Source organism: Saimiri boliviensis, chromosome 11 (genome assembly GCF_048565385.1).
Source record: "Saimiri boliviensis isolate mSaiBol1 chromosome 11, mSaiBol1.pri, whole genome shotgun sequence".
Taxonomy (NCBI): Eukaryota; Metazoa; Chordata; class Mammalia; order Primates; family Cebidae; genus Saimiri; species Saimiri boliviensis.
This window is the reverse complement of record NC_133459.1, coordinates 92,421,025-92,447,085: the sequence shown is the minus strand read 5'-3', so window position 1 is coordinate 92,447,085 and position 26,061 is coordinate 92,421,025. Positions and strand designations below refer to the sequence as shown.

General features: G+C 43.7%; 1 protein-coding gene and 1 pseudogene across 1 annotated transcript; both read left to right on the top strand.

The window, feature by feature from the left end:
* The first annotated feature begins 203 nt into the window (after positions 1-203).
* On the top strand, positions 204-8,439 carry HSD3B1 (hydroxy-delta-5-steroid dehydrogenase, 3 beta- and steroid delta-isomerase 1). Its single transcript, XM_010332946.3, has 3 exons — positions 204-434; positions 4,860-5,024; positions 7,216-8,439. The coding sequence occupies exons 1-3, from the start codon at positions 290-292 to the stop codon at positions 8,025-8,027; spliced, it is 1,122 nt and encodes a 373-aa protein (XP_010331248.3). The 5' UTR covers positions 204-289; the 3' UTR covers positions 8,028-8,439.
* Positions 8,035-25,694, top strand: LOC101044835 (3 beta-hydroxysteroid dehydrogenase/Delta 5-->4-isomerase type 1-like; annotated as a pseudogene).
* Positions 25,695-26,061: the final 367 nt, after the last annotated feature.

Below are 26,061 nucleotides of genomic sequence, written 5' to 3'. Positions count from 1 at the left end.
GCCACAGGGGATGCGGTGACTAGTACTTCCACTCTTCTGTCCAGCTTTCAACAATCTAACGAAAGGTTAGAGCTTTTTCACTTTCTTTCAGCTACTCCTGGCAGTGGTGGCGACACAGAATGTTTGCAAAAAAAAAAAAAAAATGGGGTGGAGGAAAATAAGGCATCTGTGTGAGTGTGTAACCATTTGACATGTCTTTTTAGCCCTCTCCTGGGTCACCCTAGAATCAGATCTGCTCCCAGGTATCTTCTGTTTCTTGGTGACTATTTCCTGCTACTTTGGATTGGCCATGACGGGCTGGAGCTGCCTTGTGACTGGAGCTGGAGGGTTTCTGGGTCAGAGGATCGTCCGCCTGTTGGTGGAGGAGAAAGAACTGAAGGAGATCAGGGCCTTGGACAAGGCCTTCAGACCAGAACTGAGGGAGGAATTTTCTAGTAAGTAAACTTGGGTCATGGGTGTGTGGTTCCATCTGAAAGCATGCATGCATGTTGGGGGAGGCGGACCTTGTCTATTAAGTTATTGAAATTTGTAGCCAAATCTAAGCCAATTCCACATCCAAAGCCATGAAAAAATAAGTATTAAATGACATAAAATGGCATAGTATGAAAGATACCAGACAGGATGTCCAGAGACTGGATTCTGGAACTGACCCAGCACTCGAGAGGCAGCCACCTTCGCTTCCACGACTCTTTTCTTCTCATCTAGAAAATCCCACGTCAGTTTTTTTTCTTGTCTGCAACTCTTTCATGTTCTGAAGCTTTTATGTTCTGAAGGCAATTGCTGTGTAACATTCACAAAAGACACCACTACCCGGGAGGCCTCCCCAGCGGGCCCCTGACTCTCTAGACTGCCCCAGGCTTTGTTTTTTGTGTAGCTTTCTTAGCATCTTTAGTGAGAACAAAATAAAAGGAAGTAAAGGTAAAGACGAGAAGATGAGTGTATGAGAGAGAGAGAGAGAGAGGTGCACAGACAAATGGTAAAATAAATAAATAAATAAAAATTAATAATAAAAAATTAACAAAATTGATTATAAAATCAATTAATAAATTTGATTACAAAAATTAATAAATTAATAATTGATTCATTAAATTGATAATAAAAATTAATAAAATTGATTAACTTGTCCAAATTCCCACAGTTAGATTAAGGCAAAGCTGGATTTGAACCCAGACAGTCTAGTGCAGCATCTGTGTGTGTGGTGCGTGTGTCAGAGAGAGAGGGAAAAAATAAGGAGAGAGAGTCAGAGAGAGACAATGGGAAAGACAGAGAAATATATAGTGATAGAGAGAGAATGGGTAAGAAAAAGAGAGAACGTGCACAGTGCACAGACAAGAGACAGAGTAAGAGGCACTAGAAGGCCAGATATGCCTCGTTTAGATTTTGCATATATGGCTTTTTAAATTTTTATTTATTTATTTATTTTTACCATTTATCTGTGTTGCTCATCATCAAAAAGAGCTTGACTGCAGAATTTGCTATGGCAACTCCTTGTACAAATGACCTCAGGAGGCAGGGAGAAAAGGGGTCACATCCAATTTGTGTATGAACCCACCAAGGTCCAGAAACATAAAGTGACCTGCCCAGGCCATCTGATGAATGTGTAGCAGAGCTCAGACCAGGGCTTCATCCAGAGGCGTCATCTCTTGGCCCCAGAGCTGATGCTTGGCAAAGTGGATATTCAGTCTTTCCCTTTGCACCCCTGGGAAAGGAAAGCAATTCCCTGGCCTCCTCCTCAACCCAGGGTACTGGGGGGACTGTGTGTCTACATGTGGGCTCTGGCCGCCCAGAGGGTCCTGCCGGGCCTGCAGAGATTCTCCTCATCCACAGCACTCAGGGACCACACCCAACATTCTACTCTTCTCCTGCTCTTCTCTGACCTCTTGAAATGTCCAGTTTCCTCCACCCTCTGTTTTAATTGTGTCTTCGATAAGCAAATATTAACATATTACCGATGTTAAATGCTTGTCATCCCTGTAATCAGCAATATTTGCAATCTAACATCTGAAATTAGGAAAAAGCAATGCTCCGCCTAGAGGTATTGTTCCCCTATGGTGAAAATGCAGGGCATACAGATGGGCAGGAGTCCATATGAAGATAAAAACAGAATCCTTTCAGTGTTCTTTCTGTGCCAGACACTTGGCCAAAGGTTTTGCATGTGCCAACTCATTTGCTCCTCATAACAACCCTATGAGATTGGTAATATTATTCTCCTTTGTTACAGATGAGGAGAAAGAAAAAGAGAAATTGATTAACTTGTCCAAGTTCCCACAGTTAGATTAAGGCAAAGCCAGATTTGAACCCAGACAGTCTAGAGCATCATCTGTGCTCTTAGGCAGTAGTTTGTCTAGCAGCTTCTCTAGGCCTTTCTCTTGCCCAACTCACACCATCAAAGCAACTCTATTTAGTCTATAAAAAACACTTGCCAAGACCGGGCGCGGTGGCTCACGCCTGTAATCCCAGCACTTTGGGAGGCCGAGGCGGGTGGATCATGAGGTCAAGAGATCGAGACCATCCTGGTCAACATGGTGAAACTCCGTCTCTACTAAAAATACAAAAAATTAGCTGGGCATGGCGGCGCGTGCCTGTAATCCCGGCTACTCAGGAAGCTGAGGCAGGAGAATTGCCTGAACCCAGGAGGTGGAGGTGGAGGTGAGCCGAGATTGCGCCATTGCACTCCAGCCTGGGTAACAAGAGTGAAACTCCGTCTCAAAAAAAAAAAAAAAAAAAAAAAAAAAAAACACTTGCCAAGTACACAGTGCCTTGGAAAAGGAGGGAGCTATGGCTTCATCAACAAAGTTCCCTATCTAAGTCCTAGATCCCTGTGAACTCACTGGGAAAGAGTCCTTTTCTCTCAGCTTTGGACTTCTTCCACTTTGACACGCCTTTGAGCCAGTCTGTCTGAAGTAGCAGCACAGGAGAAGCAGAAGAAGGGCAGAGGTGGAAATACAACCAGAGAAAATTCCATTCTCAGGCTGTCACCCACATCACCACCAGTAGGCTCTTCCCTGCCTCCCCCACTGCAGGGCCTTCCTGGAGTTCCCTGACCATGGGAAGGGGCTGGAAGTAGAAAATACATGACAGAGGCATTGAGAGAGCAAATGGTCCCGCCTGTACCCCAGGAAGGGATTTCTCCAGCCTTGAATTTTTCACTCTGAATTTTGCCCTCACTGGTCTTCGGTCTTTGTTGCCAATTTCAATTAAACTGGCTTATTCTTTGGAAAAGAATTAATATTAAACAACAGAAAAGTTATTATTAAACCGCGAGTCCTGCACGTGGTATTTGTCTTATAGCTTCAGGGTACAAAGCTTGGAGGCAGGGTGGTCATGTTTAAGCCTTCACTAGAAACATGACGTTAGATCTGTCCCTTAACCTCTCTGAGCCTCAGTTTCCTCACTGAAAATGTGGGACTCAGAATACCTACCTCATGAGATAACTGTAAAAAGCAATGAGGGTACTGTAAGTTGTATACACATTATAAAGCACAAACAAGTGTAGAGTGTTTATCTGGGCTCATGTCGCACAGTGTTCATTTTGTGGGCTAATTCCAGGTGACTTTACCGGCAGCATCACTTACTGAGTATTTCAGAGGAGGCTGAAGACATTGATCTTGTAACCATTGCCCCTGGCTGGACAGCTGAGATGTTAGTTCATTGGTGGTTAACTCATTGTCAGCATTGCTACCTGCTTTTGATAATATATGATAAGAGCTTTTCAAGGAAATTCATCATTGAAGCCCATCTGAGATTCCTGAGTAATGGCTCCAGGCTCCTTCCAGTTGCCCAAGAAGGAAACCAAAGGGGTGATTTTGTCTCCTTTTCCTCTCAGCCCAGAGCCAACAGGTATCAGGACTTTCAAGATAAGGTCTGAAACTCGAACCTGGTGTGTCTCTCCCCTCTTCCGCTTCCACTGCTGGATACTGATTTCAGTCCTCATCTAAACGTTGGCACAGACATGCCGATGAATCTCTTGATCACCTTGCTTTCTCCTATCCTCTATACCTGCCCATTTTATATCCTCAAGCCAAGATTAACCTCCTACACCACAACTCTGCTTCTGTTTCTTTTTTCTTTTTTTGTTTGTGGTTTTTTTGTTTTGTTTTGTTTTGTGTTTTTGAGACAGGGTCTTGCTCTGCCACCTAGGCTGGAGTGCGGAAGTGTAATCTCAGCTCACTGCCAAGAGCCAGAGACCCTGGTCTCCATTCATCCTCCCACATTAGCCTGAGGAGTATCTGGGACTGTAGGCGCATGCCACCACACCCAGCTATTCCATGTATTTTTAACAGAGATGGGATTTCACCGTGTTGTCCAGGCTGGTCTCAACCTCCCGCACTGCAGTGATCCAACCATCTCTGCTTCCCAAAGTGCTGGAGTAACAGGCATCGCCACGGTGGCTGGCTTTTTTTGTCATCTTATCCCAAATATAACTATGGGGTTTTCTTTAACATGATGCTGCAGACCAAAAATGATGATTTCATACATGGTTTCTCAATACCTACAGAATTAACTTCAAATTTTTCCCCCTTATACTCGGCACAATCACCCTACTCTCCTTAAGAAATTTGATGAGCTTCCCATGACTCTGTCAATGCTTATGTTCCAGGCACACTTGACACCTCACTGCTCAGATGACTTTTCTGAAATGAGATGGGATAAAAACAGATGTTTGCTCTTTCCCAATAAATTGCTACACACTGTGATTTCTCAGCCATTGTTTGCTTGTTTCTTCCTTAGAAGGTACACCCTCTACTGTAACATATGACTCTAACCATCCTTGAACAGCTATGTAACATCACCTTTGTCAGAAAACTTCCCAGCCAGATCCAGAAATCCTTCCAATGACCTGACCTGTGTTCACACAGAGCTCCAGAACAAGACCAAGCTGACGATGCTGGAAGGAGACATTCTGGATGAGTCATGCCTGAAGAGAGCCTGCCAGGACATCACGGTCGTCATCCACACGGCCTCTATCATTGATGTCTTGGGTGTCATTCACAGAGAGTCTATCATGAACGTCAACGTGAAAGGTACCGTACCCTGGGGAGGAGATAAAGCAAGGTAAGAGAATTAAGGATCAGAAAGGACAGGAAAGAAAGAGAATTCCCTTCACTGAACACCTGCTGCGCTCTGGGCCAAGTGCCTTTGCTGATCACTACCAATTGGAGTGGTTCAAGGCTGTTATCCTCATTTTTGTAATGAGGAAACGAGGCTTGAAAGATGGTAAGTAACTTGTCCAAGGCCCCACAGGTAAGTAAGTGGAAGGGTCAGACTTTAAACTCACCCCTGTGTGACTCCAAAGGCCGTGGAAGCTCTTTCTACTGTGGCTCCAATCAAAAGTCAACTGATATCTGACTTCAGACACTTGATATCCAGCCACCCCTTAGTTCCCTGGGCCAGAATCAGACCTTCCAGGTGCCACCACAGTCATCACTGTGAACCTTGTGTGCAGGCTGATAAGAGCATTCAGAGCCCCCCTGCCCATCTGAAAGATGAAGTCCTCTTGGTAGAACTGGCACAGCTGGTTCACAGAGGTCTGTCAGGACAGAGTCACCCAGCACACGCCTTCCCACAGGATTTTCTGAACAGTAAAAGTTTCCCAGGATCCGGAATACGATCTCTCCAGCTCAGCACAGGGCCTGCGATGACAGAGCCGTTTCCAGCCAGGTGCCCAAAGTGCGACCTCACTCCACCCTCATCCCTTAACTGCTTGGGAGTCCCTGCAAATTATGGCTTTCCAGCGACCTTAAATTCAGACGCATTTCCTTAACAAAATCTTCTCATGCATTCTCACCCTCTGATCTCCAGAGCTCAGTCTCTTCAGCACCATAGCACCCCAATCCCCTGCCTGGCCCTCTGCGTTCAGTCTACTCAAACTCCTTTTTAAAAGCAACTAATTGCTTTGGAGTATCCAGCACCATTAAGAACAAAACAATGACAACAAGCAACCCCTTTCCAGTTTCTACTTACCCATACCTCTAAGTGCCCCTCCAGTGCAAGGAGGGTGCTAAGGGTAACCAGTTTTTTATTTTAATTCCTGCTCTCCGCAGCTCCCAACAGCAGGGGATATGGAATGACAGGGGAAGTACCAGAGGTATCTGTTTCCTAAAACCATTCTCACTCCCAGGCTTAGAAAATGCTTTACAATCTTGGTCAATTCCCCCTTGAAGGTAAACTAACTCCAAATTTTCTCTGCCACCAGATTAATTTTTGAAAACATGAGGCTGTCTCTCCAGAAATGCAAATTGCACAGACATTAAAAGGGGCTAAGAATACGAAAAATTGTAAATAAAAATTATCCTTTGTCTAGGATATCCCTTCCTTCTTCAAGGGAAGGCGCTCTGGACACCTCCATGAGCTTCCCTTCCACACAGCTCTGGGAATGCTGCGAGGTCCTCCCAGTGCAGGTGTTACCAGCAGAGGGCGCACTCCCTCCCCAGTCCTCCACCGGGCTCCACAGGAAATGCCAGGGCGGGGTTTAAAGCAAGGTTTATCAGCCCCACTTTATGTAACTGGGTAAACAGAGTCAGCCAGAATTGGAAGCAGCTTTCCCAGAGAACACACAGTCAGGAAAAGAGCGTGGATCTCCAGCATCTCCCCACAACTCACTGTTTGCTCAAAGACTCCAGAGATGACAGTTGTGACAAAGTTTTATTAGTCCTCAACAGAATGAGAAAACATACCAGCAATTTCATGTATATTGAAGGGTGTCTGTTGCCTATATACAACTGTGTGTGTGTGTGTGTGTGTGTGTGTGTGTGTGTGTGTGTGTGATGTGAATTCTTCTACTGCCCATTTTTGCCTGAGGACTGTCTGTATTCTCGGAGTTTAGCCTCCTGATTTTATAGATTTTAAATGATCTTCCCTTAATGGTATTGATGACAAATCATAATTTTTCAATAGTCTTACTTGATAAACCTAAGTCCTTTTCCAAAATTAAGGCACGGCCATACACACACACACACACACACACACACACACATCCAAGAAACTCAAAAGTCTGAAAATCCTTGCTGTCCAGAACCCACATGTCAGTTTCATTTTTGTGTTTTTCCTATGGTTTTAGAATGGCCCAATCTCAGTCAGAGCCGCAGAAGACCATACCTTGACTCTTATAACCACTGTACTCGAGAGTGGGGAGTGGGGCACATGGGTCTGTGCACGAAGTTGGCCCCCCTTAGGGGTATTTCCTGACACTGACAGCTTGTTCTTTGTGGGCAGGTACCCAGCTCCTGTTGGAGGCCTGTGTCCACGCTAGTGTGCCAGTCTTCATCTACACCAGCAGCGTAGAGGTGGCTGGGCCCAACTCCTACAAGGAAGTCATCCAGAACGGCCACGAAGATCAGCCTCTGGAAAACACGTGGTCTGCTCCCTATCCATACAGCAAACAGCTTGCTGAGAAGGCTGTGCTGGCGGCTGATGGGTGGACTCTGAAAAACGGTGGCACCTTGTACACTTGTGCCTTAAGACCCATGTATATCTATGGGGAAGGAAGCCGATTCCTTTCTGCCACTATAAATGAGGCCCTGAACAACAGTGGAATCCTGCCAAGTGTCGGCAAGTTCTCCACAGTCAACCCAGTGTATGTTGGCAATGTGGCCTGGGCACACATTCTGGCCTTGAGGGCCCTGCGGGACCCCAAGAAGGCCCCAAGTGTCCGAGGACAGTTCTATTACATCTCAGACGACACGCCTCACCAAAGCTATGATGGCCTTAATTACAGCCTGAGCAAAGAGTTCGGCCTCCGTCTTGATTCCAGTTGGAGCCTGCCTTTACTCCTGATGTACTGGATTGGCTTCCTGCTGGAAGTGGTGAGCTTCCTGCTCAGCCCAATTTACACCTATCGACCCCCCTTCAACCGCCACACAGTGATCTTGTCAAATGGCAGGTACACCTTCTCTTACAAGAAGGCTCAGCGAGATCTGGCGTATAAGCCGCTCTACAGCTGGGAGGAAGCCAGGCAGAAAACCGCGGAGTGGTTTGGTTCCCTTGTGGACCGGCACAAGGAGATGCTGAAGTCCAAGACTCAGTGATTTAAGGATGACAGAGATGCCCACGTGGGTATTGTTGGGAGATGTCGTGAAGCTCCACCCTCCTGGCTTCGCACAGAAGGTGACAAGAGCACACGTCCAGGTCCTGCTGCCCCCCCCCTTACACAATGGTCTAATTATTTTCTCCCTTGTCACTAAAACCGGCGCAGTAACTGATGACCCAACCAAAAACTTTCTGTCCTACTCATAAACCAGAGGATACACAATGTGATTTGCTGTTTCCAAATCTCAGTGGCTGATTCCGAACCATTTGGGGTCTCTTTTAACTTGAAGGTCTCTTGACTACTAGAGCTCCATTTCCCTTCTTCAATGAGAAAGCATTTCTTTTTTTTTTTAATCTTCCTTTCCTTCACATAGTTGGATAAAAAGAGCAATAAACGTTTGAATGTTTAATACGGAGGGAGGTGTGGATTTTGTTTATACAGCCTTTCCTCCTTTCCCCTTCTTTTCCAGGTGTTGCCATCTCCAGGGCAGAAGAGTCGCAGAAAACCTGGATTGGGGGGAGGGCAGAGTAGTGAGAGGGCCAGGAAGGGGGATGACTCCATAAGCTCTACTACTTTTCACGCAGGTACAACATGACCTACTTATAATACATATTACCTCATTTAATACTCATCAGAAACCCATCAGGAGGCAGGTGGGGGAACTATTCCCATTTTGCCAGTGAGGAAGCTTGTTCGCAGTCACACTAACAGATTAGTGGCTAGGCCTGCTACCCTGCTACCAAGGGAGTCTACCTTGAAAGTCCTTATCTTTCCATGGCAACATGCAGCCTGAACTGGTCTTGTCAGTGGTACCGTGAAGCCAGGGAGCATGGGGTGCTGATCCTTGCAAGAGAACCAGCTCTCTTGGGTTACCGTTTTCTTGCCCAGTCCCATGCATGGGACTGTCTAGAACCCAGGAGAATCACCAAATGACCCTGAGCAGGGGTGAGTGAAGCAAAATGCATCCAGCCACCTCCAATGCCAATTTCCTTGAAGTTCTCTGTATGTTAGTCATTCTGGTCATTCATAACCTTGCGTTTCACCCTTTCAAATCACACAATGAAGCCACACCATGGGATCCTGGGAAAGTGAAGGGAACAAGTGTGAACTTCTCCCAAAATGTATCTTCTGTTCTGCCCAGGAAGTAGAAGTCTACTATTCCACATCCCCAGATTTAACTGCTTCTCTCTTTTTTCTCTTCTTTAAATCTCATCCTTTTCTCCTTTATTCTTTCATCTTCTTAGCCTCTTTCTTTCCCTCCAAGTCCCCTTAAATCATTGACCTTCTCATTCTTGTCAATTTCCCTGAGAAGAGGCCAGTCAAGACAAGCTTGGGGACTTCAGTGATGATGTAGTGATTAACCAAAGAAACAACAGTCAAAGAAAAAAAAAGACATTACTGTCGGGACATCAGGGACAGAGCTGAACTGAAGCAGGTGAGGAGGTGGCTGTGGGTCCAGAGTGTGGGGAGGGGAAGCTGTCTCCCTCTGGACCTGCGTGTATCACAGCTATGATGAGAGTCACATCCAACGTCAAGATGGCTTCTTTCTTACACAGGAAATTAACAGATCATTAATCAGCTTAATTCGATTACTACAAAGAGATGGTTTCAGTATTCATTCTGAAGAGAAAAGGGAAAAACATTCTGACCCAGAAGAACAGGTTTCCACTACCATCAACATCCCAAGGGAAAGATGGTCAGCAGGAGCATCAGGGTGGTGTGACCCCAGGCAGTAGGGTAAAGTTAAAAGTGGAACACCCATCCTTTCCTGGCTGCTGCACAAAATGCAAGGGTAGAATCTATCCAGCTCGTGTAAGGCATGCACACCATCTATATGTTAATCTAAAATAGCAGTGGAAGAAAAGGAGGGTGGTGGAAGTTTGGCCAAGGCCCACCCTCCTCTGCCTTGTTTTTCTACCTAGTGAAACTCCACACATATTAACCCACCAGGGCAATTTTCACAGGGAAGGGAAGAAAAAGAGATATCGCCAATCGGTGGTGAAGGGTGTTTGAAGCAAGAGACGGGAAGATTGGATTGGCCAACGGTTTCAACTGAACAAACACAAAGGCCTCTGAGTGTTGTGGCCAAGAGAATGCGCCATCCCTTCTTTTTTTTTTTTTTTTTTTTTCAGATTATTTTCCCTACATGGAATATCTTTTTTTTTTTTTAACTTTATTGCATTTTAGGTTTTGGGGTACATGTGAAGAACATGCAAGATTGTTGCATAGGTACACACATGGCAGTGTGATTTGCCGCCTTCCTTCCCCTCACCTATATCTGGCATTTCTCCCCATGCCATCTCTCCCCACCTCCCACCATCCCTTCTTACGCCCCTGCGAGTGCCAGGCGGGCAGAGCTCCTGCGCCAGGCCCCACCGAACCTCACACAACACACCACACGGGGCAGCAAAGGCTCATGGGGAAGAACAAGGAAGCCTGACTCGGCAGGGACTTCGCGGTCCTTTTTCTCCACCTGAGTGGCTCTGCAAGGTACCGGGCAAAGGGCCGAATGAAAGCACAGGCAAGCACAGCCTGAGATTTTGCTGAATGTACCGTCTTGCTCTATACCATGTGAAACCTTTACATGAAGAAGTTCTCCCCGTCCCCCTCCCACCCCCTGCAGCCCCTGGCCCCAAATTCCTGAAGTCATTCTTATAGTTGGCAAAATAATTCACCACAAGCAGGTTGGGCAGGCGGGGAACAAAATCAGCCTTCCCCTTCACCCTTAAATGGTGCTGGAATGTGGAAGCATCTCTACCTCTTATATCTGTCTCCCTAGCATTGAGCACTGTGCCAGGCACATGCCCACTCAGCTGATGGGTGAACTTCTCAGGGGCCCTTCTCTTAATGAGACACAGCCTTGGGGCCCCAGGGAGGCCAGCCATGCACAGATGGTATCAGAACACCCAGGCAGAACCATACCCTACTTCAGTTACTGTAGGTCTAGAAAGGCATCTCAGTGGAGAGTCGTCAGTGAATAAAAAGAATGCATGGCCGGGCACGGTGGCTCAAGCCTGTAATCCCAGCACTTTGGGAGGCCGAGGCGGATGGATCACGAGGTCGAGAGATCGAGACCATCCTGGTCAACATGTGAAACCCCGTCTCTACTAAAAATACAAAAAAACTAGCTGGGCGTGATGGCGCGTGCCTGTAATCCCAGCTACTCAGGAGGCTGAGGCAGGAGAATTGCCTGAGCCCAGGAGGCGGAGGTTGCGGTGAGCCGAGATCGCGCCATTGCACTCCAGCCTGGGTAACAAGAGCGAAACTCCGTCTCAAAAAAAAAAAAAAAAAAAAGAATGCATGGAACTTCCAATGAACCCCTGGGCTCCAGGAACCAGAGTCTGTCAATCCCTTTACTTGTGTTGAGCGCTCTGCAGATATATGCATGGGAATGCCAGCTTGAACACTACACATACACTGATGCCTTTTTCAAAGTTCTTAAACAGAAGGCAACGTGGTATATGGAACATCTTGCCGCCCACCACACGGGCTTCCAAAGCTGAGCATTCCCGGCTGCTGGAATGAGGCAGGCCACCAGCTCGATTCAGAGCACCGGGAACAAGTGGCCTGGATGTCACTGGAGCAGCTGGAAATGGAAACTGATTGGAATGTGCTTCGTTAGCAGAGATGACCCTGACACCGCAGTCTGGCAGCAGAAAACTGCAACCCACGTGGCATTTGAGGTTGTGACAGGGAGAGAGAGGAGCAAACATGAACAGCAACGCTAGAGAAAGTTGGGCATTAAGACTCAAGTCTATAATCCCAGCATTCTGGGAGGCCAAGGTGGAAGGATCACTTGAGTCTAGGATTTCCAGATCACCCTGGGCTACATAGGGAGATTCTGTCTCTGCAAAATTAAAACTTTATTAAAAGCTAATCAGGGCTTGGAGGTGTGCACCTGTGGTCCCAGTCACTCCCGAGGCTGAAGTAGTAGAATCACTTTGTCTGGGAGGCTGAGGATCACGCCGCTGCACTCCAGTACTCTGGGTGATAGAGCAAGACCCTGTCATAAAATAAAAGAAAACAACAAACAAGACAGAAGACCGGTTACAGGAAAAAAAAAAAAAAAAGCATGTCTAAATGAATAACCTCAGCACTGGATTTCCCATGATCTCTTTTGCCAGTCTGTTCTCCATTTGATTTTTAAAGTAAAACCAAATCCTATGTCCCGCCTATTTAAAACCTTCCCGTGGCTTCCGTTCCACTCTCTATATACTGTAAACTGATCTCCAGCTCTCCCAGGCACTGAACGATCAGCTCATCCTTCCAACCCGTTTTCTCTCACTCTCCCTTCTACTCGCGATGCCTCAGCCAGATTGGCCTCCCTTCTATTCCATAAAGACGCAAAACTTTCTCGCCTCTGGATCTTCACCTTTATCATTCCTTTTACATAAAATGCTGTTCCTCATCTTCTCGTGGTTGGCTCTCATTTGACAGGTAGATCTCAGCTGAACTGTCATGACCCTGATGAGCTGAGACATCCCTGACAATCCTCTCCTGAATAGGCTTGGCTTCCTGCATTACATCACCCTGTTTTTCTGCTCCTAGCTGTTACCACAACCTGCAACTCACTTATCAGCTGTCTATTTTACTGTTTATCTGTACCTGCATGGGGACCTTATTCAGTCTTGATCCCCACTACATTCCCAAAAGCCTAGAATCATGCCCAATGTCATAGAGAGCTCCATAAATATTTATTAAATAAATTAATCTAGGAAGTCAAAGCTGGATCAAACCACATCAGCACATCTGAAGAATTATAGCAGTCAGAGGAGGAAAACAGTGAGCTAGGATAGATCCCAGCAGAATGCATCACTATGTAAGCCAACAGATCTAAAAAGCCTTCTGTCATTCCTTGACTGGACAGTTTCTTGCACGAACCCAAGCCATAGTGCAGATCCACTTCTGCCCAGATTAACCCACAGAGCCAAGATATGGGTTAAGGCACATTAGCATGGAAACACCAAAAGAGAAAGCATTCCCACAGAAGTTGACCTGGTAATAATTTTTAAGGCCAATTTGTTTAACGTAAATATATGTATGGGGTGTACACCACCCATACATTTATAAAGGAAAAACAAACTACCTTAGTACAGCTCTGCTTTTCTGTAACTGCAATTCCAAAACACAGAATTCAAGGAAGTGAACGTCAAACTTTCAAATCAGCAGTCACTCAAAATTTTTTTTTTCACAAAGTGTATGACTCAAAGCCCTTCTGTTGATTCTTCTGAGAACGAAATACCTTAAAAGAGCAGATTGGTAATGACTGAAACAGCCAGTGGATTACAATTTTCTGCACATCCTTTATGTTGCTAGGAGATAATTGTGGAACATTGCACTCCGGACAGAAAAGTAATACTTATAAAATATTCCCAAACAAAAATCATACTCTCTATCCTTTTTATTTTTATTTTGTAATTATACTTTAAGTTATGGGATACATATGCAGAATGTCCAGCTTTGTTACATAGGTATACATGTGCTATGGTGGTTTACTGCACCCATTAACCCGCCACCTACATTAGATATTTGTCCTAATGCTATCCCGCCCTTCCCCCCCACCCTCAGATAGGCCCCGGTGATGTTCCCCTCCCTGTGTCTATGTCTTCTCATTGTTCAACTCCCACTTATGAGAACATGTGGTGTTCAGTTTTCTGTTCCTGTGTTAGTTTGCTGAGAATGATGGTTTCCAGCTTCATCCATGTCCCTGCAAAGGACACAAACTCATTTTTTATGGTTGCATAGTATTCCATGGTGTATATGCGCCACATTTTCTTTAACCAGTCTGTCACTGATGGGCATTTGGGTTGGTTCCAAGTCTTTGCTATTGTAAATGATGCTGCCATCAACATACATGTGAATGTGTCTTTATAGTAGAATGACTTATAACCCTTTGAGTATATATCCAGTAATGGGATTGCTGGGTCCAGTGGTATTTCTGGTTCTAGATACTTAAGGAATCTCCACACTACAGTGATTGAACTAATTTAAATTCCCACCAACAGTGTAAAAGAGTTTCTATTTCTTCACATTCTCTCCAGCAAGTGTTGTTTCCTGACGTTTTAATGATCACCATTCTAACTGACGTGAGGTGGTATCTCATTGTGGTTTTCATTTTCATTTCTCTAATGAGCAGTGATTATGAGCTTATATTCTTATGTTTCTTGGCCACATAAATGTCTTCTTTTGAGAAATGTCTGTTCATATCCTTTGCCCACTTTTTGATGGGGTTGTTTTTTTCTTGTAAATTTGTTTAAGTTCTTTGTAGATTCTAGCTATCAGACCTTTGTCAGATGGATAGATTGCAAAGATTTTCTCCCATTCTGTAGGTTGCCTGTTCACTCTGATGGTAGTTTCTTTTGCTGTGTAGAAGCTCTTTATGTTGATTAGATCCCATTTGTTGACTTTGGCTTTTTTTTTTTTTTTTTTTTGGGACGGACTTTTGGGACGGAGTTTCGCTCTTCTTACCCAGGCTGGAGTGCAATGGCACGATCTCGGCTCACCGCAACCTCCGCCTCCTGGGTTCAGGCAATTCTCCTGCCTCAGCCTCCTGAGTAGCTGGGATTACAGGCACGAGCCACCATGCCCAGCTAATTTTTTGTATTTTTAGTAGAGACGGGGTTTCACCATGTCGACCAGGATAGTCTCGAACTCTCGACCTCATGATCCACCCGCCTCGGCCTCCCAAAGTGCTGGGATTACAGGCTTGAGGCACCGCGCCCGGCCGACTTTGGCTTTTGTTGCCATTGCTTTTGGTGTTTTAGTCATGAAGTCTTTGCCCATGCCTATGTCCTGAATGGTGTTGCCTGGGTTTTCTTCTAGAGTTTTTATGGTGTTAGGTCTTACATTTAAGTCTTTAATCCATCTTGAGTTAATTTTTGTATAAGGTGTAAGGAAGTGGCCCGGTTTCAGTTCTCTGTATATGGCTAGCCAGTTTTCCCAACACCATTTCTTAAATAGGGAATCCTTTCCCCATTGCTTGTTTTAGTGAGGTTTGTCAAAGATCAGATGGTTGTAGATAGATAGTGTTATTTCTGAGGTCTCTGTTCTGTTCCATTGGTCTATATCTCTGTTTTGGTACCCGCACCATGCTGTTTTTGTTCCTGTAGTCTTGTAGTAGAGTTTGAAGTCAGGAAGCATGATTCCTTTAGCTTTGTTCTTTTTGCTCAGGATTTTCTTGGCTATATAGGCTCTTTTTTAGTTCCATATGAAATGTAAAGAACTTTTTTATAATTCTGTGAAGACAGTCAATGGTAGCTTGATGGGAATAGCATTGAATCTGTAAATTACTTTGGTCAGTATGACCATTTTCACAATATTGATTCTTCCTATCCATGAGCATGGAATGATTTTCCATCTGTTTGTGTCGTCTCTTATTTCCTTGAGCAGTGGTTTGTAGTTCTCCTTGAAGAGGTCCTTCACATCCCTTGTAAGTTGTATTCCTAGGTATTTTATTCCCTTTGTATCAATTTTGAATAGGATTTCACTCATTATTTGGCTCTCTGTCTGTTATTGATATATATAAATGTTTGCGAGTTTTCACATTGATTTTGTATCCTGAGACTTTGCTGAAGTTGCTTATCAGCTTAAGGAGTTTTGGGGCTGAGATGATGGGGTTTTCTAAATATACAATTATGTCATCTGCAAACAGAGACAATCTGACTTCCTCTCTTCCTATTTAAATACCCTTTATTCCTTTCTCTTGACTGATTGCCCTGGCCAGAACTTCCAATACTACGTTGAATAGGAGTGGTGAGAGAGGGCATCCTTGTCTTGTGCCAGATTTCAAAGGGTATGCTTTCAGCTTTTGCCATTCAGTATGATATTGGCTGTGGGTTTGTCATTAATAGTTCTTATTATTTTGAAATATGTTCTATAAATACCTAGTTTATTGTTTTCAGCATGAAAGGGTGTTATATTTTATTAAAGGCCTTTTCTGCATCCATTGAGATAATAATGTGGTTTTTGTCATTGGTTCCGTTTATGTGATGGAGTATGTATTGGTTTGTGTATGATGAACCAGCCTTGCATCCCAGGGATGAAGCCAACTTGATCATGGTGGATAACCTTTTGGATGTGCTGCTGGATTTGGTTTGCCAGTATTTTATTGAACATTTTCACATGGATATTCATCAGGTATATTGCCCTGAAATTGTCCTTTTTCATTGTATCTCTGCCAGGTTTTGGTATCAGGATGATGCTGGTCTCATAAAGTGAGTTTCAGAGGAGTCTCTTTTCTTCTGTTTGGAATAGTTTCAGAAGATATTGTACCAGCTCCTCTTTGGATCTCTGGTAGAATTTGGCTGTGAATCCATCTGGTCCTGGGCTTTTTTTTTTTTTTTTTTTTTTTTTTTTTTTTTTTGGTTGGTCGGCTATTAATTACTGCCTCAATTTCCAAACTTGTTATTGGTCTATTCAAGGATTAGACTTCTTCCTGGTTTAGTCTTGGGAGGATGTATGTGTCCAGGAATGTATTCATTTCTTCTGGATTTTCTAGCATATTTGGGAAGAGGTATTTAGACTAGTCTCTGATGGTAGTTTATATTTCTGTGAGAGCAGTGGTGATAACCCTGCTATAATTTTCTAATGAAACAGAGAATATTTCCTTATTCTCTGTTTTCTTCTTTGTTAGTCTAGCTAGTGGTCTATTTTGTTAATCTTTAAAAAAAAAAAAAAAAACAGTTCCTGGACTCATTTTTTGAAGGGTTTTTTGTGTCTCTGTCCTTCAGTTCTGCTCTGATCTTAATTATTTCTTGTCTTCTGCTAGCTTTTGAATTTGTTTGCTCTTGCTTCTCTAGTTCTTTTAAGTGTGATGTTAGGGTGTTGATTTTAGATATTTCCTGCTTTCTTATTTGGACATTTAGTGCTATAAATTTCCCTCTAAAGACTGCCTTAGCTGTGTCCCATAGATTCTGGTATGTTGTATCTTTGTTCTTATTGGTTTCTAATAACTTATTTATTTCTCCCTAATTTTGTTATTTCCCCAGTAGTCATTCAGGAGCAGGTTGTTCAGTTTCCTTGTAGTTGTCTGGTTTTGAGTGAGTTTCTTAATCCTGAGTTCTAATTTGATTGCACTGTGGTCCGAGAGACTGTTTGTTACGATTTCCATTCTCTTGCATTTGCTGAGGAGTGCTGTACTTCCAGTTATGTGGTCAATTTTAGAATAAGTGCTATGTGGTTTTGAGAAGAATGTGTATTCTGTTGATTTGGGATGGAGAGTTCTGTCCACTTGGTCCAGAGCTGAGTTCAAGTCCTGAATATCCTTGTTAATTTTCTGTCTCATTGATCTGTCTAATATTGATCTCCTGAATACAGCAACCCAGTGGGTCTTTATCCAATTTGCCAGTCTGTGTCTTTTAATTGGCCATTTTGCCCATTTGCACTTAAGGGTAATAGCTACATGTGAATTTGATCCTGTCATCATGATACTGGCTGGTTATTTTGCACATAAGTTGATGCAGTTTCTTCACAGTGCTATTGGTCTTTTTGTTTTGGTATGTTTTTGCAGTGACTGTTTCCGGTTTTTCCTTCCCCTTTTTAGTGCTTCCTTCAGGAGTTCTCTTAAGGCAAACCTGGTGGTGACAAAATCCCTCAGCATTTGCTTGTCTGTAAAAGATTTCATTCCTCCTTCGCTTATGAAGCTTAGTTTGGCTAGATGTGAAATTCTGGGTGGAAAATTATGTTCTTTAAGAATGTTGAATGTTGGCCCCATTGTCTTCTGGCTTGTTGGGTTTCTGCAGAGAGATCTGTTGTTAGTCTGATCGGCTTAGCTTTGTGGGTAACCTGAGCTTTCTCTCTGGCTGCCCTTTATGTTTTTTCCTTTGTTTCAACCTTGGTGAATTTGACTATTATGTGTCTTGGGGTTGCTCTTCTCGTGGAGTATCTTTGTGGTGTTCTCTGTATTTCCTGAATTTGAATGTTGGCCTGTCTTGCTAGGTTGGGGAAGTTCTCCTGGATAATATCCTAAAGTTTGCTTTCCAACTTGGTTCCAGTCCCCCATCACTTTCAGGTACGCCAATCAATCATAAGTTTGATCTTTTCACATAGTCCCATATTTCTTGGGGCATTGTTTGTTCTTTTCATTTTTTTTCTAATCTTTTCTTAACGTTTTATTAAGTTAATCTTCAATCTCTGATATCCTTTCATCCACTTGATCAGTTCAGCTTTTGATACTTGTGTATGGATCATGAAATTATTGTGCTGTGTTTTTGAGCTTCATCAGGTCATTTATGTTCTTCTCCAAACTGGTTATTCTAGTTAGCAGTTTCTGTAACACTTTATCAAGGTTCTTAAATTTCATGCATTGGGTTATAAAAGAGGACTTTGTTATTACTTACCTTCTGAAGCCTACTTTTGTTAATTCATCAAACTCATTCCCCATCCAGTTTTGTTCCCTTGCTTGTGAGGAGTTAAGATCCTTTGGAGGAGAAAAGGCATTCTGGTTTTTGAAAATTTTAGCATTTTTCACTGGTTTTTCCTCACCTTCGTGGATTTATCTACCTTTGATCTTTGATGCTGATGACCTTCAGATGTGTTTTTTTCCATGGGCATCCTTTTTGTTGATGTTGATGTTATTGCTTTCTGTTGGTTAGTTTTCCTTCTAACAGTCAAGCCTGTCTTCTGCTTGTCTGTGGGTGTTTGCTGGAGGTCCAGTCCAGACCCTGTTTTCCTGGGTATCACCAGCGGAGGCTGCAGAACAGCAAAGATTGCTGCCTCTTCCTTCCTCTGGAAGCTTCATATCAGAGGGGCACCCACCAGATGCCAGTACCTCCTGTATGAGGTACCTGTTTACCCCTGCTGGGAGGTATCTCCCAGTCAGGAGGCATGGGAGTCAAGGACCCAGTAAAGGAGGCAGCCTTTCCCTTAGCAAAACTTGAGTTCTGTGCTGGGAGATCTGCTGCTCTCTTCAGAGCCGGCAGGCAGAAATGTTTAAGTTTGCTGAAACTGCACCCACAGCTACCCCTTCCACCAGGTGCTCTGTCCCAGGGAGATAAAAGTTTTATCTATAAGCCCCTGACTGAGGCTGCTGCCTTTCCTTTGGAGATGCCCTGCCTAGAGAGGAGGAATCTAGAGAGGCAGTCTGGCTATAGAGGCTTTGCCACACTCCAGTGGGTTCCATCAAGTCCAAACTTCCCAGTGGCTTTGTTTACACTATGAGGGGAAAACCACCTACTCAAGGCTTAGTAATGGCAGACGTCCCTCCCTCTGCCCCTCCCCTGACCAAGCTCAAGCTTCCTTGGTTGACTTCAGACTGCTGTGCTGACAGCGAGAATTTCAAGCCAGTGGATTTTAGCTTGCTGGGCTTTGTGGAGGTGGGACCCACTGAGCAAGACCACCTGGCTCCTTGGCTTCAGCCCCTTCCCAGGGGAGTAAATAGTTCTGTCTCACTGGTGTTCCTGGTGCCACTGTGGTATGAAAAAAGCCCCTCCAGCTAGTTCAATGTCTGTCCAAATGGCTGCCCAGTTTTGTGCTTGAACCCAGGGCCCCAGTAGTGTAGACACACAGGGGAATCTCCTGATCTGCAGGTAGCAAAACCTGAGGGCAAAGCATGATATCTGGGCCAGATAGCACAGTCCCATAGTGGCTTCCCTTGGCTAGGGGAGGGAGTTTCCCAACCCTTTGTACTTCCAGGTGAGGTGACGCCCCACCCTGCTTCTGCTCATTCTCCATGAGCTGCAACCACTTTCTAACCAGTCCCAATGAGATAAACCAGGTACCTCAGCTAGAAATGCAGAAATCACCTGCCTTCTGCACTGGTCTCGCTGGGAGTTGCAGATTGGAGCTGTTATTCAGCCATCTGGTCAGATCCCCATAATCTCTATCTATTAAACAGTGCAGCAGAGAGAAATCAGAGGAAGAGAAAAAAAGCAGGTGTCATTAGAATACTTGGAATAGTAGTAAAAACTTTGGAGAATTGTGGTAACTTAAAAGAAACTCAGAAGTCTAAATTAGATGTCATTGTTAATGGGTTGTTTTAAAAAAGGGGAAATTGACAATGATTATTTATTTATTTGTTTGTTTAGAGACAAGGCTTCACCATGTTGGTCAGGCTGGTCTCAAACTCCTGATCTCAGGTGATCTACCCACCTCGACCTCCCAAAGTGCTGGGATTATAGGCTTGAGCCACCATGCCAGGCCTAGGCCTTCATTTTTTTATGCAGGTCTCAAATTGGCTGCTGCTTTGGAGTACCGATAATTTGAGGCCAAGGAGGGGTCATTAATCTGGCAGCAAAGATAGTGTGTTTGTGCTGAAAGTTCAGGGACATACTAAGAAAGCACATGTTTGGAGGTGACTGTCCGGCTGATGCAGCAGTAACAGTGGCATTGTAGGACAGGAGGCCGAGATGATTATGGGCCTCGAAGATGACTTACAACACTCTGATTTGCGTGGCAACATGTAACTTGTAAAAAATGGAAGCTTCATGATTTAGTCTGTTTGTGCTAGTGTAACAAAATATATGAGATCGGATAATTTACAAACAGTAGAAACTTATTTCTAATGTTCTAGAGGCCAGGAAGTCCATGATGAAGATGTTGTTAGGTTCCATATCTGGTAAGAACAAGAATCTCTTTCCAATATAGCATCTTGTTGCTGCATCCTCTGCAAGAGATGGACACTATGTCCTCACATGGCAGAAGAATGGAAGGAGTCACCTAGTTCTTTCAAGCCCTTTCATAAGGTCACAATCCCACTTATGAGGGCCCTGTCATCATACATTAGTCGCTTCCTAAAGGACCCACCTCTAAATACTATCACATTGGCAATTTAAATTCCATATACAAAGCTAGAGGAGATACATTCAGAACATTCGATTTTACAAGATCAAGAAAGAATATAAGACAAGGGTAATCTTGGTATAGCCTAACTCATGCACTGCTGCAAGGGACTTTGGGAATATTTTTTACTTTGAGTCAACAGAGCCAAGCCAGAGACAAGAAAAAATGCACAAGTGAAGGAAAGCCTAAAATATTCACTGTGAAGACCTAGGATGTTATAGGATTGTGACCTATTGACTAATATTTATTCCATACAATGCACTGACTTCCAAGAAAAGAAGCAGAAAAAGAATTTTGAGGTAATAGATCCAAAACTCTAGAAACAAATTAATATTAGCTAGTTGAGTATTTCAACAGTAAATAAGAAAGGAAATATCTTTATTTTGGTCATATTGGGTAGTTTTAGTAGATAGTTGAAGGCTTACTCAATAAAGTACTTCAGAGCTAAATGAATGGCAAAGATCTAAGAAATCTCCTTTTACTCAGGGGTCCCCAAGAACATGACATCTGACAGTGGCAGACTCATGGGAGAGCTGTCCCACCAGCCACGTCCCACAGATATGACCAAACCTAGGCAAACTTTGCTCTCCTCTGGCCTGTTCTCCAACACTCCTACTCTTGGCCTCCATCAGGAATCAGCCTCACAGACAGTGGGACTTGGGGCCGTTTCTAAATCTTTAGAAGTTCACTTTGGAAATTCACTTCTAGATCATAGAACTCTTTGTCACACACCACTTTTCTCACCCTCTTTCCATTTGTGTTAAATTCATAACTGTGGTCTCATGATTTTCCTCACATCAGAAAAAGATAAGAACATCCCAGTACTAAATGTTCTTTGTGGTTAAGTAACTAAATAAGGAAAGCCTTGAAGATAAGACTTGAAATCAGAGAAAACGTAAGTAGGACAACATCCACCTCTCTAAACACCCAATCACAGTCTTGTGTCAATTATTTTCATGCTTTTATGCTGGTTAGTAATCGTGTTGCAAAATTTCCCAAAGTTTTTTTTTTTTAATTACAGGGACTTTAAAGCAGGCATAATGGCCTCGTTAAGGTCATCTTTTCAACCCTGAAATCACCAGCTGATGACTTGTGGGGGTCAACAGAGATTGGTTTGGGGTAAGAGTGACACAAATCACGTGAGCATATGGTATTAAAGCAATGTGGTATCCAGACAATGATGTTAGCTTACTTTAAAAGAGAATGTAGTGGAAGCTGTCTTTGAATACATCTACCTGGTGATAACTGTGCTCCCAGGTACACATGTGTGTAATTTTTTAAGTTGCGTCTGGACTCAAGAGTTCTAGATCCAAAATTCCAAGGGAAATGGCAAGAATATTAAGATAATGCCAAAATACTTTTCTCCATTGCTCAGAAACAGGGAAAAATGAATGCCCACAGTAAACTGAAGAGGTGCATATAAAATCTCAGAAGAAATCTCTTAACTCCTAAAAAGTTCTATATTTGTAATGCAATCTGATACAAAGTTAGGCAACAGCCATGAACAGACACCTTGCCAAAGATGTATAGAACATAAAAAAGCATGTAAAAAGATAATCAACATCATATGTCATTAGAGAATTGCAAACTGAAGTGAAAATGAGATGCCAATGCATATCCATTAGAATGGCCAAAATCCACAACACTGACACCAGCACTGCTCATCCATTGCTGGTGGGGATGCAAAATGGAGCAGACACTTCAGAAGGCATTTTCGCAGTTTCTTGTAAAATTAAACATACTTTTAACATATGATCCATCAATCATGCTTCATTGCATTTACACAAATAAATTGGAAACTTATTTCCACACCAAAACCTACTTTTAAATTAGATTTTTATTTTTTATTTTTTATTTGAGTTGGAGCTTCACTCTTATTGCCCAGGCTGGTGTGCAATGGTGTGATCTTGGCTCACCGCAACCTCCATTTCCCGGGTTCAAGCAATTCTCCTGTCTCAGCCTCTCAAGTAGCTGGGATGTGCCACCACGCCAGGCTAATTTTCCATTTTTAGTAGAGACATGGTTTCTCCATGTTGATCAGGCTGGTCTCAAACTCCTGACCTCAGGCGATCCACCTGCCTTGGCCTCCCAAAGTGCTGGGATTACAGGCATGAGCCACCATGCCTGGCCAGTTAGGTCTTTATAGCAGTTTTATTGATTAATATCAAAACTTGGAAGCAGCCAAACTGTCTTTCAGGAAGTGAATGCACAAATAAACTGTGGTACATCCAGATAATAATGTACTATTTCGTGCTAAAGAAGAAAAAAGCTGTCAAGCCATAAAAAGACATGAAGGAAACTTAAATTTATGTTACTAAATGCAAGAAGGCAATATCAACAGGCTACATGCAATATGATTCCAACTATATGACATTCTAGAAAAGGCAAAACCTTGGAGACAGTAAAAAGGTCAGAGCCAGGGTGCATAGAGGGCTGAACAGGCAGAGCACAGAGAATTTTTAGGGCAGATTATATTAAAATGGTGGTGACATGTCATTGTACATTTGTCAAAACTCAAAGAATGTACAAGACCAAGAGTAAACTTTGGACTTTGAGTGATAAAGTGTCAATGTAGGTCAACTCATTGTAGTGAATGTACCATTCTGGTGCAAAATTTTGGTAGTGGGGAGGCTGTGTATGTGTCGGGTGGGAGTATATGAGAACTCTCTGCACTCTTCCTTAATTTCGTTGTGAAGCTAAAACTGTTATAGAAAATAAAGTCCATTTTAAAACTTAAATGAGATAATTTATGTAAAGTACCTGATGCCCAGTAAAGGGCTCAATTAATATATTAGATCTCATATGTAGAGCTTTCTATGTGCAAGAACATGTCCCATGTGACCTCTTGGTCTGATCTTAACTGGTTATTTTTCACAATAAATTTCTGGAGTGAACTTCACAATGTTGGTCAATTCCCCTATGAAGGTAAACTAACTCCGTATTTTGTCTACCACCAGATTAACTTTTGAAAAGATGAGGCTGTCTCTCCAGAAACACATATTGCAGAGACTTTATAAGGGGCCAAGAATAAAAAATAAGTAAATAAAAATGATCCTTTGTCCAGGAAATTTCTTCCTTCTTCAAAGGAAGGCACTCTGGATACCTCCAGGAGCTTTGCTTCCACACAGCTCAGAGGATGTTGCAAAGGTCCACCCAGTGCAGGTGTTACCAGCCAAGGATGCACTCCCGCCCCAGTCCTCAACAAGGCTCCACGTGAAATGTCAGGGCGGGGTTTGGAATACTAAGCAGAAAGAAGGTTTATCACCTCGCCCTTTACATAACTGGGTAAACAGAGTCACAACCAGAATTGGAAGCAGCTTGCCCAGGGAACACACAATCAGAAAAAGTGTGTGGGTATACAGAATCTCCCCAAACCCCCTATTTCTTCACTGACTCCAGGGATGGTCCTTGAGAAAACGTTTTATTAGTCTTCAACAAAATGGGGAAAATACCAGCAATTGCATGTATTAAGAGTGTATATTGCCTACATACAACTGTGAATGTCTGTGTGTGTGTGTGTGTGTGTGTGTGTGTGTGTGTGTGTGTGTCGTGAATTCCTCCACTGCCCTTTTGTACCTAAAGACTGGGACTGTTCACATATTCTCAGAGTATAGCCCCCTGATTTTTTTAGATTTTGAATGATCTGCCTTTAATGGTATCAATGAAAAATCATAATTTTTCAATTCCCTCCCTTCCTTCCTTCCCCTTCCTTCCTTTTCTCCTTCCTTCCTCCTTTACTTGGAAAAATATAAAGTGATAACCCTAGGTCCTTTTCCAAAATTAAAGTATACAGACACACACACACACACACACACACACACACACACACACACACACGCACGCAAGTCCACAAAACCCAAAAGTCTAGAAATTCTTCCTCTCTAGAACCCAAATGTTCATTTATTTTTATTTCATGGCTTAATCTTAGCCAGAGGCACAGAAGAATGCACCCCAAGTGTGTTATAAGCACTGCACTTGGGAGGGGGAAGTGGAGCACGTGGATTTATGCACATGGTTGGGGCCCCTTAGGGGTATTTCCTGACACTGACAGCTTGCTCTTCGTGGGCAGGTAATGAAGTCCTGTTGGGAACCTGTGTCCAAGCCAGTGTTCCAGGCTTATCCACACCAGCATCCTACAGCTAGCCGGGCCCAACTCCTACAATGAGATCATCCAGAATGGCCACCAACAAGACCCTGTGATGCCTAAACCCCTGTAGCACATGGTCTGCTCCATACCCATACAGTAAAAACTTGCTGAGAAGGCTGTGCTGACAGCTAATGAGTGGACTCTGAACACCAGTGGTACTTTGTACACTTGTGCCTTAAGGCCCATGTATATCTCTGGGTAATGAAGCCCAACCCTTTCTGCCATTACAAATAAGGCCCCATTACAATGGGATCCTGTCAGTATCAGCAGGTTCTCCACAGTCGACACAGTGTATGTTGCAATGTGGCCTGAGCCCACATTCTGGTCTTGTGGGCCCTACTAGACCCCAAGAAGGCCCCAAGGATCTGAGGACAGTTCTATTACATCTCAGACGACACGCCTCACCAAAGCTGTGATAGCCTTAATTATACCCTTAGCAAAGAGTTCGGCCTCTGCCTTGATTCCAGATGGAGCCCTCCTTTAGCCCTGATATGCTAGATTGGCTTCCTGCTGGACATAGTGAGCTTCCTGCTCAGCCTCATTTATACCTGTCAACCCCCCTTCAACCGCCACACAGTGACATTGGCAGATATCGTGTTCATCTTCTCTTACAAGGAGGCTCAGCGAGATCTGGCGTATGAGCCCCTCTACAGCTGGGAGGAGGCCAAGCAGGAAATCATGGACTGAGTTGGTTCTCTTGAGGACCAGCACAAGGAGACCCTGACGCCTAAGACTCAGTGATTTAAGGATGACGGACAAGTGCATGTGGGTATTGTTAGGTGATGTCATCAAGCTCCACTTTCCTGGCTTCATCCAGAAGGTGAAAAAGACACAAGCCCAGGTCCTACTGCCTCCCTTTCACACAATGGCCAAACTATTGTCTTCCTCTGGACATCAAAAGCCGTGCAGTCACTGGTCCAGGCACAAGCTTTCTGTTCTAACCATACACCAGAGGACAGACAATGGGATTTGCAGTTACCAAATATCAGTGGCCAATTCTGAACAATTTGGGGTCTCTTTTAACTTGAGGGTCTCTTGACTACTAGATCTTCATTTCCCCTTTTAGATGAGGAAGAATTTCTTTTTTTAATCTCCTATTTCTTCACAC

Excerpts from the sequence above, each read along its gene's own strand:
- HSD3B1 (XM_010332946.3), top strand. The coding sequence starts at position 290 with ATGACGGGCTGGAGCTGCCTTGTGACTGGAGCTGGAGGGTTTCTGGGT. Across the intron at positions 435-4,859 it reads ACTGAGGGAGGAATTTTCTA|AGCTCCAGAACAAGACCAAG; the intron begins GTAAGTAAACTT and ends GTGTTCACACAG. Across the intron at positions 5,025-7,215 it reads CATGAACGTCAACGTGAAAG|GTACCCAGCTCCTGTTGGAG; the intron begins GTACCGTACCCT and ends CTTTGTGGGCAG.